This window comes from Colletes gigas, unplaced genomic scaffold (assembly GCF_013123115.1).
Source record: "Colletes gigas isolate AHSC1104 unplaced genomic scaffold, ASM1312311v1 Colletes_gigas_Sc00018, whole genome shotgun sequence".
NCBI lineage: Eukaryota > Metazoa > Arthropoda > Insecta > Hymenoptera > Colletidae > Colletes > Colletes gigas.
The window spans coordinates 3328877-3347974 of NW_025106647.1; the positions used below are offsets into that span (position 1 = coordinate 3328877).

Here is a 19098-nt window from a genome sequence, read left to right on the forward strand (position 1 = left end):
CGCAAAAGCAAACAGTAAAATAAAATTTATTCTACTCACTTCTTGAAGAAATTCTTCTATTTGTCATTATCGATTGTCTGTAGTAAATTGCATGCCATTTCGATCCGTTTAAGGCCAATAAAGGACAATTGTATCTGGATCTTCTACGAGGTAAACTTTGCGTTCTGAAGTTACACGTTCTAGAAGATTACCAAATTGAAAGTACAAGGAAAGTGTATTACGCCACGCAGAAATCGTCCCGTATCAAATCCATGACATTCGCATCGAAGGCTGCTTATAGGTTGTGAAATTAAAAGGATGATCGGGAAGAATAGAGCAGTAGCTTTAGGGTTACCGATGAGTAACAAAACATTCGCTAAATCTATGAATCATTTTGTTTCGTAATCAATCGAATCTCCAATTGAAACAGATAATAATGTATATATAGTAGATTGTATAACTTCTCAGACGGTGGTGTAAAATAAAAAGTTAACGTTTATTAAAATATATCTTATCGGTAATTTGTATTTAGAAACGAAATAGAATTTTATCCACGGAAAGTTGTGATATAATACCATCTCGATGTCGGTTCACTATACTTCTCTTGATACATTAAAAAAATGGAGGGTCGTAGAGCTGTAGCCATCGTCTCGGAGGCTCGAATTTACCAACCAATTAATTATCAATTAGACGCGCCCGATATATCATCCATCGGTAGATAACATTCCAGATTCTAATTAGATGGTTATCTCGTAATTAGCGCACTCGTTTAGCGTTGCCCAACGTCTCATTCGACGGGATGCATCGAGGAAGAGCACGAGGCATCAAACAATTTCGTGAAAGTCCCAATGCGAAGACGAGCAGTATTAATCAAGCCGGTTAACGAAGACGAGCGGTCGAAGTTGCCATCCTTAGAAGGTCCGTATCCTTACGAAGTCCTGCATCCTTCTTCGGACCACTCGTCTCCGACAGAGAAGCACCACGAGGAGAGCGATGCTCCAACTTAATGATGCGCCGCATTGCGTTACAATATAGGATTCGTAACCCGTGAAATATGGAACGAACCCGTACTCTTGGTGGCTGCTGCTACGGTCCCACTCTTCTTCACCATCACTACCGTCACCGACTGATTCAACACCACCGTGACACAGTTACACGGTGCCTCGCTGTAAATCCTACCGCTTGCACCAAACCATGATCTAGAAACACGGATGAATCCCGGGATATATAAAGCGGATTAGAACCAAAGTTTGTCATTCCCTCGACACCGTCCTACGGTGGAAGGTGTGCACACAGTCAAGGTAGTCCCGAACGCAGGAGCACAGGCGTACCTGGTGCAAACACCTCGCGTGTTCCGCAGGCTCACCTTCTCAAGGATAAACGAGGGAAAACGTGGTTTATTGTTCGACGAGAGACCCGCCGATTTAGCACCATGTCTAAGGTGAGGAAACTGAGGGCAGAGGTAGAAGGGAAATTATATCTGTTGCAACTGATAAGCATCGAATAGGAAGAAGCTCGCGGCGAGGATTGCCTCTGTGCCGGAATGTCGTGGCGTTCTATGTCGAAATCGCTACTATAAGATCAAGTATGCTCTCGGAGGACAATTGAAACACGTTGTACTTGGGATCCTAGAATTCTCTACGAAGGGATGGAGAATGTAGATTGTCGTATTGTTTGGAAGAGAGAGACCGCGATATTTGCGACATCGTGCCCTATTTCGATTGCTTGTAGGAATAATTCGCGACAAACTCTTGTCGAAAATTAATAACTTGGAAGATCCTTTTTTTCTCTGTGATCGATCGATAGCTAGATATCAAATAGACCTAAATTATGCCTTTGCAGATCGGATTAGCAGTATTCATCGTGGCCCTCACCCTGGTGCGCTCCGAGCCTCCAGTGAATTCGTATTTACCACCGGGCGGCGGTGGTCCTGGGGGTGGAAATGGAGGAGGCGGCGGAGGACCGTCGAACACGTACGGACCACCCGGTTTCGATAGTCAAAATGGCAACGGAGGAGGCAATGGGGGAGGTGGCGGTTTGTCGAACAGTTACGGGGTACCGACCGGTGGAAGTAACGGTTACAATGGCGGTGGTTCTGGTAATGGAAGACCCGGTTCGAACGGTGGGAGAAACGGTGGCGGCAGAGGAAACGGTTTCGGAGGTGGTCAGCCTTCCAGCTCCTACGGGGCACCGTCGAATGGATTTGGCGGAAACGGGGGCTCAGGAAACGGAAGACCATCGAACAGCTACGGAGCACCTGGTGGAGGAAACGGATTTGGCGGTGGTAGCAACGGTGGTCCAGGCAAAGGCCAGTTCAATGGCGGACCGTCGAGCAGTTACGGAGCTCCCGAAACCGGAAATGGTTTCGGTGGTGGTAACGGTGGTGGAGCTCCATCCGGTCTTTACGGGCCACCGGGAAGGAACGGAAACGGGCAGGGGAGAAACGGTGGGAATGGCGGCAACGGTGGACGGCCATCGAGCAGCTACGGTGCACCATCTGGGAACAATGGAAGACCGTCGGGACTTTACGGGCCACCAGGCAGAAACGGAAATAACGGTGGTGGAAACGGAGGATATAACGGTGGTAATGGTGGCAGTGGTAGTTTTGGTGGAGGCAACGGTGGATACTCGTCCGGAGGACAGAACGGAGGCAGCGGCGGATCAGGTGGAAACGGAAGTGGCAATGGCGGTTACCCGTCTGGTGGACCGGGTGGAAACGGCGGTGGCAATGGCGGTTATCCCTCGGGAGGACCGGGTGGAAGTGGAAATGGTAACGGTGGTTACCCGTCCGGTGGACCGGGTGGAAACGGTAATGGTGGTTACCCCTCCGGCGGACCGGGTGGAAATGGCAACGGCAATGGCGGAGGTTACGGCGAAAATGGACAAGATGAAAGTAACGTGAGTAAAACTTACAAATTATGCACAATATGGGACTGTTTATCATTACTGATATCATGACATCTATTTACTATATTCGAAGTCGAATTATGAGTAGCAATTTTCTGAACCCTCAAGGTCTCCACACTTTTTCCCAAGGAAAAGAATCCTTGTAAAGTTCACTGAAAAATAATCAAGTAGCTTTGCAAACTTGTTCACTTACTGTTTCGAACATTACCGTCTCGAACATTATTTAATTCATTAATATAAAAAATAAAAATCGTACAATAGAGGATTAGACTGCAAAATTCTGGCTTATACTACAGAAAAATAATAGCTTAAAGTAGTATCTTACGGAACAGTGAATTACACTAAAGTATTCTATATTACGATCAATATATTCATGTAATTTGTAATGACCTATTGTTACCGTTGCTATGTTATTCAGTGTTATAAACAATTGGAAAAAGAATAATTATTGTTTAGGAACCAGCGAAATACGAATTCTCTTACGAAGTGAAGGACGAACAGTCCGGAGCTGATTACGGGCACACGGAAACCAGAGACGGAGATCGTGCACAGGGTGAATTCAACGTTCTGCTTCCTGATGGAAGAAAGCAAATTGTTGAATACGAAGCCGATCAAGATGGATTTAAACCTCAAATTAGATACGAGGGCGAAGCAAACTCCGAAGGATACGGTTCTGGTGGACCGAATGGAAACGGTGGAGATAATGGATACCCAAGCGGAGGTCCTAATGGAAACGGAAATGGAAATGGAAATGGCAATGGCAATGGTGGCTATCCATCGGGAAGGCCAGGTGGCAACGGCGGTGGTTCCGATTTTGGTGACGGTAAACGAATATCATTATTCGATTAGAATAATAATATAGTTTCATGTATGTTTTGATTTTAAAAATTAATATGTTCATTAGTTCTAATAACTAAGCAAGAAACGTTTTTGACCCTAAGGTATCGATCCTCTTTAAACTTCACAAAGGTTATCTAAAAAAGAAGACAAGAAGAGAATACGGAATTGTAAACTATTGATATTGAAAATGTATTATTATTTTAAATAACCTTCGTGAAATTTTGAGAAGATCCAAACCTTAAGAGTCGAGAACGTTTATTATTCGTTTGTCAAAACTTATAGATATATTAATTATTCAATTAATTTGCATCTGTGGCGCCATACAAAACTGTATCCATTACTGTAATAGTTTCTTTTATCTATTTAAAACAATTTACAGCTTTAGATAAACACGATATACATCCAAAATAATGCAAATTTTATCGTTTTGCCGACCGGTAGCGGTTGACCTTAGGTTACCGCACGTGAAACTTTGCAAAAGTACTTACTATATTCTTTGCTTTCTGTTATTATAGGGTAATTAAATCTAATAACATTTTTTATTTTCGTGACAACCGATTAATAAGCCACCTATTAGTAAGCGTTGACGGCAGAAAGCCGACTAATAGGCTGCCGGTCGGTAAAGTCTTAAATAAAACATAATTCGTTACAGTAGTACAGCGCATGCGCAGAACGAAAGAAGAGAAAATGTTTAACGCTAAAGTTGGCATTTCTTAAAGTCTTAAATAGCGAATATCTTAAAAAATTATTACCTTGTGGTTTTCTTTTTCAGGTGGATATCCATCTGGAAGACCAGGCGGTAATGGTGGCAATGGTAATGGCGGATATCCATCAGGAAGTGGTGGCGACGCCGCGGCCAACGGAGGATACCAATATTAAATACTCATCTAGGTGTAGTGATATATATATATATATATATTCGTATATCACGTGTACTACAGAAAGGGAATGCATAGGGCAACGTTTCTTCATAACGCATAGGATAGTCTTCGTCTGGAACAGTAGAAACGCAGCTGTAACTATATAACGATAACTTTAGCACGATTGAATTCTTACATCGATGTCTAGTACACTCGATCGTTTTAGAACATTTCTGATTTATAACAAATATGAAGGATAGAAAACGATCGCTCGTTCGTCCATAAAAACGAGCATGCTTTCGGGACGTAACGGTTCGTTTGTTTCAGACGCGGTATCCTATAGTATTACTATAGTATAAAAAAAGAAATTGTTCATACAATACACACAAACACCTCACAGTCGACCCTTAGGAGTAAAGGATACCGTTGGATATTACTTGCATATGTATTATACATTATATTTATGATAAAATGTACGTTGCAGTAATATTAACGGTGTCGCTTAATTGACTTAGCAAACGCAGCGTCGTTTATTTTTTATCGACGCGTTTTTCAGCATATACAATAAGGCTCACACATCGATTGGTTATCTTCGTATGTACGCACATGTAATTTCACGCGTACGATTTTCGTGTTCTTTAGTAGAACATTGAAAGTATTTTCTTTTTCTTAACCTACGACAATTTACCTACGAGTTTACGACCATAATTAGATGTACGCTAATATTTAACGTTTGTTAAGATGTATTTTGTATTTATTACTATTTATCATATTATGTATATTTTAATGATGTTTAAAATGTAGCTGTAGAAACGAACGTCCGCATAAATAAAAGTTGCGGTAGGCCATAATGTGTTCAGTTTTTCACTCACACCTTTTTCACGCTGTGTAAACGCGTTTTACAAATTATTGTATGAATGTGCGTGACACAAATAACATTGTAACGCTTTAACGTTAACCTTGTCCTTACATATCGGTCACTTTTCAATATAATAGAAAAAATAACCGTTAAAGAAACAGGTGATTACAATACCGAAATAATAATAAAATCACTTTTGTCGTTTTCAAATTAAGTATCGAATTTCAGACACGAAGTCAGATTTGACAAAAAATATGCAATACACATTTCCGATGGTACACTAGAAACGAATAAACTAACATTCGAAACTACGTTCAAATTCAGTATACGTCAAAATTTGTACTACTTAAACAAGCCAAAAGTCTTCTTCAAGGAAACACCTTCATAGAAAACTAACTAAAAGTTTAAATAAGTTTTTATTTATCTTTAAATTAAACATTTTGAACAATAATTAAAAGATGCACGAAAGGTGCACGTTCCGGGTCTCGATAACGACTAGCACTGGCGGCACCAGATTCTACCAATTAGAAGTCACGTACGTCATTACACCAATCGGAAGATTTTACGTCTTGTAACGGCTTTTCTGTTCTCCAATAGCAAACGCTACAATTTCAAATATCCTATTAATACACCAACGTATTTAAAAATTATTCTTAGTTCGCGTAGAACTACTAACAATGGATTGCTAAATATGTACAACATAGCATTAAGTAATACGAATTACTAAATATGCGTATTTTATTTATTTCTTAAGTTACACGTTTATACAGCTAAATGTGAAGGAAAAAACAATTTTAAATAATATTTAAATTATATACAATATTAATTTTAACTAATACTTATTTATTTTGTATCTTGAATAAAACTAAATTATAGATCTACTAAGATATATTTGAATGTATTAAATCTATTATAGCTTTCTGTCTGAGAGTATACAGCTTTTTCACCCATCTGTCAAATCTTGCCTCTTGATCAAGCATTATCTGAAACAACAGAACAATAAACCATATAGATACAAGGTGTTTCAGAAATACCCTGTATATATTCTTATATCTATAACAATTTATATACAACATAGTTAATAGTAATATTAACAAGTAAATAAAGCAAAATACAATACCGATGAATGAAAAATACTCTCAGACCCGGGAGGAATATCAGCTACTGTTGGAACTTGTATAGTATCTGCAGTAATATCTATAACAATATTTTTGAACTTCTTTTCCTTTGAACTGGATGATATAAATTGCTTAGGTGCAAAACCTTCAGAATTTATGTCCTCCAAAACACCTTCCTTAAAACGTGGCTCAATTGGAAATTCATCTGAAAAATATAATCTAACAATAATTCATCTTAAAAATATTTGAGATTATGATAATCGTACCTTTTATTACTACATTCTTGGGTTTCTCAGGCACAATAATTTTTACATTCGACTGTGAACTACTTGAACGACTGCCTGACTTTTCTCTCGAAATAGACCTAGCCTTCCTCTTCGAACGATCAGACGAACGTGACTTGGAATGGTGTCTATGTCTTTCTCTACCTTTTGAATTACTGTTCCTGGAGCTTCTATAACTCTTTTGACTACGATCTCTGTCTCTACCTCTGCTTCTAGAATGCGAACGATGTCTGCGTTTTATTCTCGAATGCTTAGATGATCTTCTTCTGTGAGACGATGAATCACTGGAATCTGAACTAGACGATCTAAAATGAAAATATAATTTCAATATCTCGACTATATATTTTAATATATATAGTAAAATAAGTTATACCAAACATCGTATTATTTACACTTTCAAATTTTTAAAATAATACTTACCTAGATCTCCTGCTACGTCTTCTTCGATATCTGCTGTTGTGATCTGAATCTGATTCACTAGAATATCTTGCCATTACTGTGAAACAATTCTTTGTTTACTTCAGATTTAAGTTAAATGCAATATTGCTGATGCCAAGAGTATATGCATACATGACTTGCTTTTCAGTATCGTTCATAGTGTAGGGAGCATTAGTAACTCCCTAGTTACTCCCGCAGATGGCGCGAGTGGCGCCGATGCCAACCATTGAGAGAGGCCGGGATGCTATAGGGAATTTGTCCCTAGGTACTCCCTGGGCCTCGAGAGACAAGAAAGAATCGGGAGTTCTTCCCCGAGCAAGCTAAGGGACAGTCCAGAGATGCCAGAAAAGCACCGCCGGGTGCACACGCACACATGCCAGATACGCGTACGTGAGCTCGTGGAGTTTCGGAAAGTCGACAAAGGCAAACTGACGCATGCCCTCTTTCTCGATTCTCCGAAGCTGCCCGAAGTAATTTCGGATCGCCTCGTGGGAGTCGAGCGAGAAAGGCTCACATTTGCCTTCTCGCTCTTAACAACTGAAATCCGACCTCCCGTCAACGGCATACGATTTGGATTCTCGAGCCGAGATTCTCGACTGCCCAGGCATTTTTACTTTCCGACCTATGTATGTAGGCGCACATAAGCAAAGTACCCATAATGAAAACAAAATTTTGTAAAATTTATTTTACGGAAATACACGTTTTAAGACCCCCTGATCATATTTTAATTATTGAAAAAAAAGAAATTTTTTTTATTAGTCCCATGTATGAGCGCACATATGTATATTATTAATACGATTTTTGAAAATCAAAATACTTTCAGATTGAAAATTAATAAATTAAAATGAGATTCCCCTTTTTACCAGTATTGTGCACGCTGTGGCATTTTTCAATAAGAAGAGTTCTTACTTTTATAACATAAACAAAACAGTAGAATTAATAATAGTAGAAATTAATTAATAATGATTTTCCTCGATTGTTTTGAGATAACCGTATCAATTTGTTATGACGAACTAAATAGAATTAACTAGAAACAAAGGAAAGGTGATCCCGTTTGCCAGTTTAATACAAAGTATGGGTTGGATCTTAACTTTTAACAGGACAGTCGAATATTTTTAAAGGTACAAAACATAGCGTTTCATTTTAGAACAGTAACATGAGTTAGCAGGTAGTGTCATAAAACTGTTTTTCCCAGTTATATCCCTTTTTACTTGAAGTATAAGGTAAAAAGTACGAGCTACAAGGTACGTCTATCCGAAAATCGTTCACATTTTATCAATGTAAATGAAGCGGCCTTTCCATCAGAGTTAGATACAAAATTTTGTTATTTCTGTGAAAACAAAACTTTCAGTAAATGTACGTGGTGCTTGAAATTTTTATGTTTTGACTGTATTTGTGAAAAGTACCATCCAGATTCATGTACTTCGTACATTGAAAATAACATATGTTAAATGTAATCGATTAAATTTAACTTTAAAAAAAAATATTCGAAGGTCAGACAAAAATATAATGTCATATTTAGTGTACGATTAAAGTATGATTGAAAAAATAAAAAAAAAAAGTTCAAGCAGGGTTCGAACCAGCAGAGCAGAAGAAGTTCGGAACTTGCAGGCAAAGACCTCATCACTTACGCCACGCTGATTAGTGGTGAACATAGTTCTATTTCTAAAAATAAGAACCTGTAATAACTTTAATAATATCTCAAAGTAAAACCTAACCCAAAACCTGGTACCATTCCAACTTTTCCTTGTTAGAAACGAGTTAGAAAATCGTAATCACATTTTGCACATTATTCTAAAACATTTGTAGTATTCGTTTTCAATGCGATTTAAGTAAGCATGTAATGTATAAGATTTCATTTAATGTTTTCTTTTCTAGAGAAGATAGAGAAAAAGTGTATATAATTTTTTTTATATAAAAATTAATTCGTCCTAAGATTTATATGAAACATTTAAAAGATTTTTTATACATTATGCCTATATATCGGAACAACTATGAAACAAGAGGTATAATCTGTAAGGAGTGTATGTGTGTGGCTAGGAACCGTTATCGTTTGCGTCGATAGGAGTGTTTAGTCTAAGCTAGAGTAGGTATCGAGTGAGGTGTTTAGGTTTAAGCTGAAATACGTTTTAGAGACTGCGTCTCGAACGTGCGTTTTGTTTAGATCATTATTATAAGATAGGAATAAGGAAGGGTCGACTTTGACTGCAGGAACGTCACTCTGTATCGAAAGTTAGTCGAGAGCAATCACAGTTTTACGTTTATGATCTTTTACGTTTACGTTTTATGTCTTTCTTTTATGTTCTTTATGTTAAATAGTTAGTAAATATTAAATAATATAATTACATCGTTACGTTTAGTGTTCACGTATTTGAATCCGTCCACACGCCTTTGAAATGAGAACATAAAACTTAAATGTAAAGTTTCATTTAAATTCATTCAGCTATTTATATTCAATCGTATTAATAATACATATACATATTGTGCTCATACATGGGAATAAAAAAAATGTCTTTTTTTTCAATAATTAAAATATGATCAGGAGGTCTTAAAACGTGTATTTCCGTAAAATAAATTTTACAAAATTTTTTTTTCATTATGGGTACTTTGCTTATGTGCGCCTACATAGGTCGGAAAGTAAAAATGCCTGGGCAGTCGAGAATCTCGGCTCGAGAATCCAAATCGTATACCGTTGACGGGAGGTCGGATTTCAGTTGTTTAGAGCGAGAAGGCAAATGTGAGCCTTTCTCTCTCGACTCCCACGAGGCGATCCGAAATTACTTCGGGCAGCTTCGGAGAATCGAGAAAGAGGGCATGCGTCAGTTTGCCTTTGTCGACTTTCCGAAACTCCACGAGCTCACGTACGCGTATCTGGCATGTGTGCGTGTGCACCGGGCGGTGCTTTTCTGGCATCTCTGCTCCCTTTCCTATTACATTCGTGTAATCTGATTTAAACCTCGCGCCCCCCAGAGCTTCTGCTGCACGGCGCCAGGCGGCGACCGCAACAATTGTAATGTTACGCTATCACGTAAACGTAGGTTTAATGCACATAGCACCACAACGGGAATTAATTGAAACCCGATTATTCACCGTCGAGTGCAGTCATGCAATTGCATTCTAATTAAGAGCGAAATTCAAACGGACCAGCGTATTATAATGAACAATGCAATTGTTCTGTGTTGTCCTCGGTGTTCAACGCTTTTCCAGGAAAATTTCAGATCCTCCTTCCGGGTTGCCCTGATCCAATCGGGGGTTCCCTCCGAACCGCATGGGGGTGGGAACTACGCGGCCATACTCGTACTATACAGTGATGACTTGATGGGTAACCGTACGCTAAAAATACTAGCCATGAATAGAACAAAAGTGTATCTCTTGTGATCATGGAGATTCTACTACTATGTAGCGTGACGTCAGAACGGGCCTCTATGGTGGGAATAAGGTGGCGCGTAGGCCTTCTCTCCTTGCCCTTGCCCCGTTTAGTTTGTGAGTGCCTAGCCAACAAGTCATCGTTGTATAGTATCAGGCACATGCGGTAAGGGAAAGCGTGGGAGTCCAGAGAGAAAACGAAGCTAGCTAGCGGGCTAAAGCAACTCTTAAGAAAATTTTTGTCCCTCTTGGAGAAAATGAACGGAAACGCGAAGTACCGTGAGGGCCCCGTTGTGTTTCAAGATCCTCGCGAGATTGAGCAAAAATAGAAATTCGTCAGGAGACGACGGAAACTTCGATTCAACACGGCCCTTAGAAAATAAACCAAGTATTTCTAAGGAATGCCTTCTTTTCTCTTTCGACCCTTGACTTTCCCTACTTGATAGCCCACATTGAATCTTATACAATAGTGATGTACATTATAAGACGCTGGTTCGTTTGAATCTCGCTCTGAATTTTAATGGAGTTACATGATCGCGCATTCGATGGTCATTAATCGAGTACCCATTAATTCCCGTCGCGGCGCTATATGTACTAAACCTAAATTCATGCGATAGTATAACACAATAATGTGTCACAAACTATATGTATGTCTATACATTCTTGTACTCTCATTTGTGTTCATTTTTCTCAATGCATTCATCTCACCATTAGGATAAATGTATTACATTTAAATAATATTCTGTCTATTAAATATTGACATTAAATATTGTCAAAAATATTTAGTACTTTAAACATTCAGTCTAGATATATAGTATTGTCTTTAATTATCTTTTGACAATTTACGTAATTTGTAGATTGGTTTCTCTGTTAGGTACATCTCCTCAAGCTTTTGAATATTGGTATCTATGTTATTATTTTAAAGTTCTTTGAATGTTAAAAGAAATTTAATTTAACATGGCGCCTATTGATAATTCACCAAGAGGAAATATGGAAGGATTTGAACTTACACATTCAGTAAAAGCTAATGATACAGTACCAATACATGTTTATAAATCTATAAATACTGGAATTACGGTTTGTATAGCAGATGTAGACGGACCTGTTGTTTGTGGCTACTTTGGTTTAGGTAGCTATCATTGTCTTCATATTCATGTCTTCGTTCTGTCGTAAAAGTAGAAATTGTCTACAATAACAACATTGTTACATTTAATTCATTGAAAATGTAGCTACCGAGGCACACGACGACGATGGACTACCTCACACATTGGAACATCTTATTTTTTTGGGAAGCGAAGATTACCCCTATAAAGGTGTTCTAGATTTATGGGCTAATAGATGTTTAGCATCTGGTACTAATGCTGCAACACTCATCGATAATACTCATTATACTATGACAACTGCTGGTAGCGAGGGATTTTTATCCTTAATGCCTGTGTATCTTGAACACATCCTTTATCCAACACTTACGGTATTATAATTTAATGATTCATAGATTATTGAATAATATTTTCCAAATTTTCCTAACTTTATTGCATTATACTTTTTATAATAATTTTGTAGGATGCAGAATATCTTACGGAAGTACATCATATTAGTGGTAAAGGTGAAGATGCAGGTGTGGTTTATTGTGAAATGCAAGGCAGAGAAAACATTGGGGAATACTTGGTAGACATAGAGTTATGTCGAGCAATTTTCCCTGGGCGATGTGGTTACAAATCTATCATTGGAGGTGAGAATCGAAATGACCAGAGTGTTACAGTTTCTTTTGTATTAAATAATTACATGAAACATTACTTTTTCCATAGGAGCATTAAAAAATCTAAGAGAAAGCACTAATAATGAAAAAGTAAAAGAATATCATAAAGAATTTTATAGGCCAGAAAATTTGACATTGGTAATAGTAGGCCAAATACAACATGATGATGTGTTTAAAGCATTGCAACCTTTAGAACAGAAAATAATATCGAAAGTATGTAGACAACATAATTGCATTTGAACGCTCGGATGATGGATGGTTGGGCAACTATGCAAACAACAGTGATAATTTATGTACACTCATGCATACTTTTTCATTTTTCTTCATTATCACAATTTATAATATAAATAATAGCAATCGTTAATAGGAATACAAAAATAAATAAATGCAATTAAACAATAGTTATTCCAATACGGCACAGTTTCAAATGGACCTAGACGTTGTCATCCAAGTGTTAATTTCTTGTTGGTTCTAATATAAGATTAAAATTAAATGGCAAATGTTTCAGGGAAATCGAGGTTCATTTAAAAAACCATGGCAAAGTCCTGTACCGCCTCTTACTGAAAGTGTAGATTTGGATGTGTACTATCCTTGCGATGATGAAGATAATGGTGTAGTGAATGTTGCTTGGCGTGGACCATCTATTATTAGTGAACTATATAATTTCCTTGGTTGCAGTTTATTTCTAAAATATCTCACAGATACATCAGTTAGTCCATTGCAAAAAGAATTTGTTGAAATTGATGATCCATATGCCAGTAATATTGCTTTTTATTATTCTGAATATTCAGTATCTATTATGCATCTTGAATTCGAAAGTGTACCAAAGTCAAAAATTTCATTTATAAAAGATCAATTATTAAAGGCATTAAATGATTTACATAGCAAAGGCATTGATATGAAACGAATGAGTACAGTCATTCACAGACGTATTCTCGAAACATTGAGTACGCTGGAAGATGTTCCCCATGATACAGTAGCGCAAATGCTTTTTAAATATGTACTTTATGGCAGCACCAAAGAAGATGTAAGTCATTTTTACAGTATATTCGATATTTTTCAATTTCCGATATATTTCGATTTTGAAATTTTAGTTGGATAATAGAACGAACCAAATAAGGACTCTTAAACAATTGAGAACCGAACCAGAAGTGTATTGGCTAAACCTTTTGAAAAGATATTTCCTTGATTCTCCATTAATAATAGTTAAAGGAATTCCCAGCCTAAAAAAACGACAAGAATTGTCTGAGAAAGAATTAAAACGTGTAGCTAAACAAAGAGAAGATTTAGGCGAAGAAGGTCTTCAACAAAAAGGAAAAGAGTTAGAGGAAGCACTGGCTAAAAATAGTGTATGCCCCGTTTGAAAGTTCGCTGCACGAGTATATTTTTTTTTTCTTTTAAAATATCTAAATTTTATGCATTTTTAGGTACCAGTACCTGATGAAATGTTAAGTTCGGTACCTATACCAACCACTGATCTTATCAGTTTTCATCACATCAAAAGTTATACAACCGAAACTGTTGAGCAACATTCTAGATTAGTTTTGCCAAAACTACCATTTTATACATACCTGGATCATGTTAATACAAATTTTGTTTACGTACGTATAAATTTAATGATTAATTATATTTGAAACGCTCATCATTTATCTACTTAACCGTTTAATTCATTTTGCAGATGTTCGTTAGTATGAACACGTCAAATATTGAAAGAAAATATAGACCCTACATTCCTTTGTTATTGGAAGTTATTATGGAATGTCCAGTAAAGCGAAATGGACAACTCATTCCATATGAAAAAGTAGTGGCTGAATTAGAAGTAGATACTGTGTCAATTGATACTAGTCTTGGAATTGATAATCCTTCAAAGTTTTCATGTGGATCATTTAGTTACAGTGCTCATTTGATGCTTCATGTAATATATAAATATTTGTATAAAATTTTACTATCGTTACTATTTAGTGTTTTTAAACTATATTTGTATTACTTAGCTTGAAATGGAAAAATATGAGAAAGGTGTGCAATGGATTAAAGAGCTTTTATATGAAACTGAACTAACTCCTGATAGATTGAAAATAATAGCTGCAAAAATGGTAAATAATGTTGGACAATTTAAGAGAAAGGGAAATAAGATTGTAAGCGATTTAATGAAAGGATTAATGTATAACGAAGGTAAACAATCATATCTCGTAGCGTCATGTAATAATTTCACAAAAAGCTATAATAATATGAACTTTAATTTTTAGATAGCAATCAGTTTTCATCTAGTATGCTGCGACAACACAAGTTTCTTACTAATGTCTTGGACCGTTTAAATGATGAAAAGAGGCAGAAGGAAATTTTATCAGAAATTGAATTTGTTAGAAAAGTTTTAACAATGCCTAAAAATATGGCATTGTACATGGCAACTAATGTGGACAAATTAACTGTTCAAGTACAAAACGTGTACAATCCATGGAACACTCACTTTTCTGAATTAGCCACGTCAGATAAAAATAAGTAATTATTACTTTTTAAATATAATTGTGTAACCATATTTATATGTAAATTCTAAATATGTAATTTAATTACATAGGCTTCAAGCTATTCCTGACTCAACATTCATAAAACCTCTAGACAAAGTCCCAATTGAAGGCTGTGTTACAGGATTAGGTTGTATAGAATCCTCATTTTTATGTCAAAACTGCCAATGTATAAATGATCACCAAAATCCAGATTTGGCGCATTTGCTTGTTTGTTTACAATATTTAACCCAAGTAGAGGTAAGTAAAAAAAAATTGATTCTATACTTATTTTCATTATTTAAAAATTATATTCTTTAAAGGGTCCTATGTGGAGACTTATTAGAGGACAAGGTCTTTCTTACGGGTATAATATCTACCCAAATGTACATGAAGGTTTACTATATTTATCATTCTATAGATCAACAAATATTGTGGCTGCATATAAAGAAGCAAAATCAATTGTAGTAAGTACATATTTTTATACTTAAATAATAAAATGTATAATATTTATAGGAAAAATGTTTGAATTCTCAATTGCATTTCTCTTTGATTATATTATTATAGAAAAATCACATCTCTGAAAATAAATGGGAAAAGTTACTTTTCGAATCGGCAAAATCTTCGTTGATATTCGAAATTATTAAAAAAGAACAGAGTATACGTGATGTGATACGACAGTCATGGTTATCTTATTTTAAAAATGTCTCGCATAATTACACTCAGCAAATGGTAAAACGTATATCCGAAGTAACAGTCGAGGATATGGGCCGCGTGGCATCTAAATATTTGACACCATTATTCGATCCAAAGGAATCCAGAACAACTATTGTTTGTCATCCCTCTAAAGTATCGGATGTAGTTGATGCATTTAAATCGTGAGTAAATCATTTTCATAGTTGTGCATCTTAATAAGCACAAAGCCTAACACGTAACATTATGTATTTATATATATTTTGTTTACAGATTCAATCATGATCTTAAACTATATAACTCCCTTGAAGAATGTTACTTAAACGAATGGTAATTTTAATTTAAAATTATGCAATAATATTATTAGCTAAAATGTATTACAGAGCAAATGGATGTTATATTATTTTTATTTGAGTCATTGTCTAAAACAAGACAACAGTGCAGATTAATATAAGGATCTAATATGTATTCAAATTTAATCACGAGTTTCACTGTAATGTTCAATGAAGAAGCATTTATTATTACTACTTAATTTTACAGAAATTATATAATTTTATAATAATTAAATAATTCTACAGATTTAGTATATTAATGCATTTTTTACTACTCTTTGTACAAGACTCTAATAAATAAATCAAAAGTAATTGAAAAAAAATCAATCAATTTATAAAATTTATTAAATTATTTATATTTACATTCATAGAAGAATCATGATACAGAAATATTTTCTATTTCTAATGCTGAAACACCTTTTTGTTTGACTGGTAAATAAACTCCACCATAAATTTGTAAACCGAACATTGTAATGTTTGACGTATCCAGTGGTTCTGCATTAGGTATCTCTCGTCCACGATAATATGGTTTAAATTCGGTCAATGGCAATATAATTGTTACAAATGTATTACTCGATATTGGCACCTGGTTAATTTTAAACAATTAGAACTGAATATAAAATATATAGCTTACACAAATTATTAGACGAAACTCTAATGTAATAGAGTTTATTACTGTTACTTTCCTATAAATAAATTATCATGGATAACGAAACTAAAATTTACCATGAAAAACTGTTCATACGTTATATCTTTGTCTGAGTGAAGACCTTTGTGTCTAAGAACAACTTTGTAATGACTATTGTCACCTTGCCCTCTGCAAGTGATTTCAATATTTTTAAAATTTAATAGATTCAAATTTTTCCTGATTCGTACTCCCGCAAAGCCAGCGCCATTTGGTTGTGGATTTAGAAGATTAAAAAATATTGCACGTTGAAAAATTTGAGTTGTTTGCAATGTTAAAACAGCTTTTGACATTCCTACTGTTCTAACAGTATCAGATATCTCCCTCCAGTTATCCACATTGTCTATGGTCGTAAAGTCAAAAAGTATCTCTTTGTCCCTAATTAATTATAAAACAAGAAATGATTACGTCCTATGTAAACAATAAAAATTATATTTGAAATTCAATTCTGCTTCACTTTTATTCAAAACATTTACTTTGATATGTATAATAGTACAGTGAAATCTCAAAATTACGTTTACATTAAAAACCTTAATATACATAATTACTCATTAAAATTTCCTTCAATGCATTAGGTGTGTCAAGCATTAATAACAGAACTTACGATTCCTTAATTCTTTGTAAAGTATTATCAACGTAACGAAATAGGTTATAATAACCGCGAATAATAAGAGCAATAAGAAATTGTATTGTTAACATTATTTATAACTAATAATAATGGTTACGTTTTCTATAGAAAAAGCGTTTATGGTAGGCAATATAGGCTACAGCGATATTTTTTTCTACATATTTACATAAAATTGTAATATTTTTCTACAATGATACGTTAAGTACAACGAAATGTACTTATACAATGTACCTATGATAACATATAGAAACACGCATAAGTTCTGCTTAGGAATTTTGTAGTGGTATACGTGAATAAAACCGATTGTCGCTATTGTTCACATACACGTACGGAGTATGTATGTAATATGATTGTCACGTTTAAATGCATATAGAAAAATAGCTATATTAACGAAAATCTAATACGACGACAACGCGTTAACGCAATTATCGCCTCTTTTATTGAAACAAAAGCATATGAATGTTGTTATCGATCTAGCATAATATACATAGCATAAATGCCCCTTATAACTTTTGTAATGGCGATACGATTATATATACATATATACATATAAAGAGCCACTCTGCTATTCTTTACCTAAAATAAAATGATACAACCCAGTGGTTCTTAACCTGTGGTCTATGGACCCTAATGGAACTGTAGTTCCTGAACTTTGCACACAGAGAGTTGGAATATTTATTTTCATTGCATACATTATACCCAAAAATGTCAACTTTATCTTTGACATTACGATAACGATTAAACTAAAATAAATATTTCAATTCAATGTCCTGAATTTACCATTATGAGAAATTGTAACTCACCCCCTTGTTAAATTGAACATCGTAATAATCATAAATATACAAGAAATCCATTGAGAATTCATTATCGAGCAAAAATAAATGTGTACCGAGTAATCAAACTATCTGCAGAATGACGGCAGATCCGCAGATTAGCAATTTGTTAGTAGCAAACGGTGTGCAATCGCATTAGATCCGCTACACACGTATGTTTTTTTGTCGTACAACAAAAGTACAGCGATGGAGCTGTGGTAAGAAAATATAAATGCAGATATATGTATGTATATCTAGTGACTTATTCGCACCGTGCGAAGTAAAGTTTAAAATGTTATAATTTTTGAAATATTAAGTTTAAGATACAAATACCTTAATACCTTTTTTTAGAGATTAAAAAATTGCATAGAATAGTCCAATAAAAATTATAGAGTTCCATTTAAAAAAAGGATGCAATTGCATTTTTTAAATACATAGATGCATAAAAATTGATAAAATTACATTTAGCTTTGTATATCGTTCGATGCCATTTAATGATAATTTTCCAGTTGCGTGGGATACCCTGAGAATACGTATATTTGTAGTAACGGTATATTCTAGCGTAATGAACATACATTTATACGATACGCTGAATTTAAAAGATAATGAAGTGAAACATGACTAACTATCAAAGAATCCTTTTTTGCATGAGCCACGTGCAATCACTTTAATACACCTATTTCGTTACGAAACTAACGAAAGAAAAGAACTCATCGTTTCAAAACGAAATATTTATTGCAAGATATTTACTTTAACGTTAAAAGTTCGAAATAAAACAATTATTGCAAACAATTGCATTTTACATTAAAAATTAAGATGTTTTGGTTAAAATTTTATTTTCATTTGTATTATTTACGATCAAATGTTAACAATTCTATTACTGGTGCAATTGAAATATTTATTTATCATGAATTACTTATATATACAAAATATGAAAAATATGATGATGATGAATAAAACTCAAAATGTTTAAATAATAATATATATCAAATGAAAAACATATGTTGTTTTTACCTTACAAATCGGTTTCCTTCAAG

At 35.1% G+C, this 19098-nt stretch overlaps 4 protein-coding genes across 5 annotated transcripts; 2 read left to right on the plus strand and 2 right to left on the minus strand.

Moving 5' to 3' along the window:
• The first annotated feature begins 1411 nt into the window (after positions 1–1411).
• LOC122400464 (pro-resilin-like) lies at positions 1412–4605 on the plus strand. Its single transcript, XM_043401951.1, has 5 exons — positions 1412–1420; positions 1822–2560; positions 2645–2877; positions 3343–3688; positions 4499–4605. The coding sequence occupies exons 1-5, from the start codon at positions 1412–1414 to the stop codon at positions 4603–4605; spliced, it is 1434 nt and encodes a 477-aa protein (XP_043257886.1).
• A 1694-nt stretch (positions 4606–6299) lies between these two features.
• LOC122400470 (serine/arginine-rich splicing factor 11-like) lies at positions 6300–7404 on the minus strand. Its single transcript, XM_043401959.1, has 4 exons — positions 7268–7404; positions 6830–7152; positions 6566–6768; positions 6300–6428 (listed from the first exon to the last, which is right to left on the minus strand). Exons 1-4 carry the CDS (start codon positions 7339–7341, stop codon positions 6327–6329), a joined length of 702 nt encoding a protein of 233 aa, XP_043257894.1. The 5' UTR covers positions 7342–7404; the 3' UTR covers positions 6300–6326.
• A 4075-nt stretch (positions 7405–11479) lies between these two features.
• LOC122400455 (uncharacterized protein C05D11.1-like) lies at positions 11480–16110 on the plus strand. The gene is made up of 14 exons (XM_043401938.1): positions 11480–11780; positions 11881–12122; positions 12215–12383; positions 12460–12623; positions 12919–13437; positions 13505–13759; positions 13838–14011; positions 14089–14325; positions 14402–14582; positions 14657–14909; positions 14986–15172; positions 15235–15378; positions 15479–15789; positions 15878–16110. The coding sequence occupies exons 1-14, from the start codon at positions 11609–11611 to the stop codon at positions 15936–15938; spliced, it is 3069 nt and encodes a 1022-aa protein (XP_043257873.1). The 5' UTR covers positions 11480–11608; the 3' UTR covers positions 15939–16110.
• A 202-nt stretch (positions 16111–16312) lies between these two features.
• Positions 16313–18300, minus strand: LOC122400474 (uncharacterized protein C9E9.15-like). 2 transcript variants are annotated; one of them, XM_043401966.1, is made up of 4 exons: positions 18139–18300; positions 17226–17992; positions 16663–16999; positions 16313–16522 (listed from the first exon to the last, which is right to left on the minus strand). In XM_043401966.1, exons 2-4 carry the CDS (start codon positions 17318–17320, stop codon positions 16313–16315), a joined length of 642 nt encoding a protein of 213 aa, XP_043257901.1. In that variant the 5' UTR covers positions 17321–17992; positions 18139–18300. The 2 variants fall into 2 exon arrangements, with proteins under 2 accessions (XP_043257901.1, XP_043257902.1); XM_043401967.1 differs by lacking the exon at positions 17226–17992 and having other exon boundaries at positions 18053–18300.
• Positions 18301–19098: the final 798 nt, after the last annotated feature.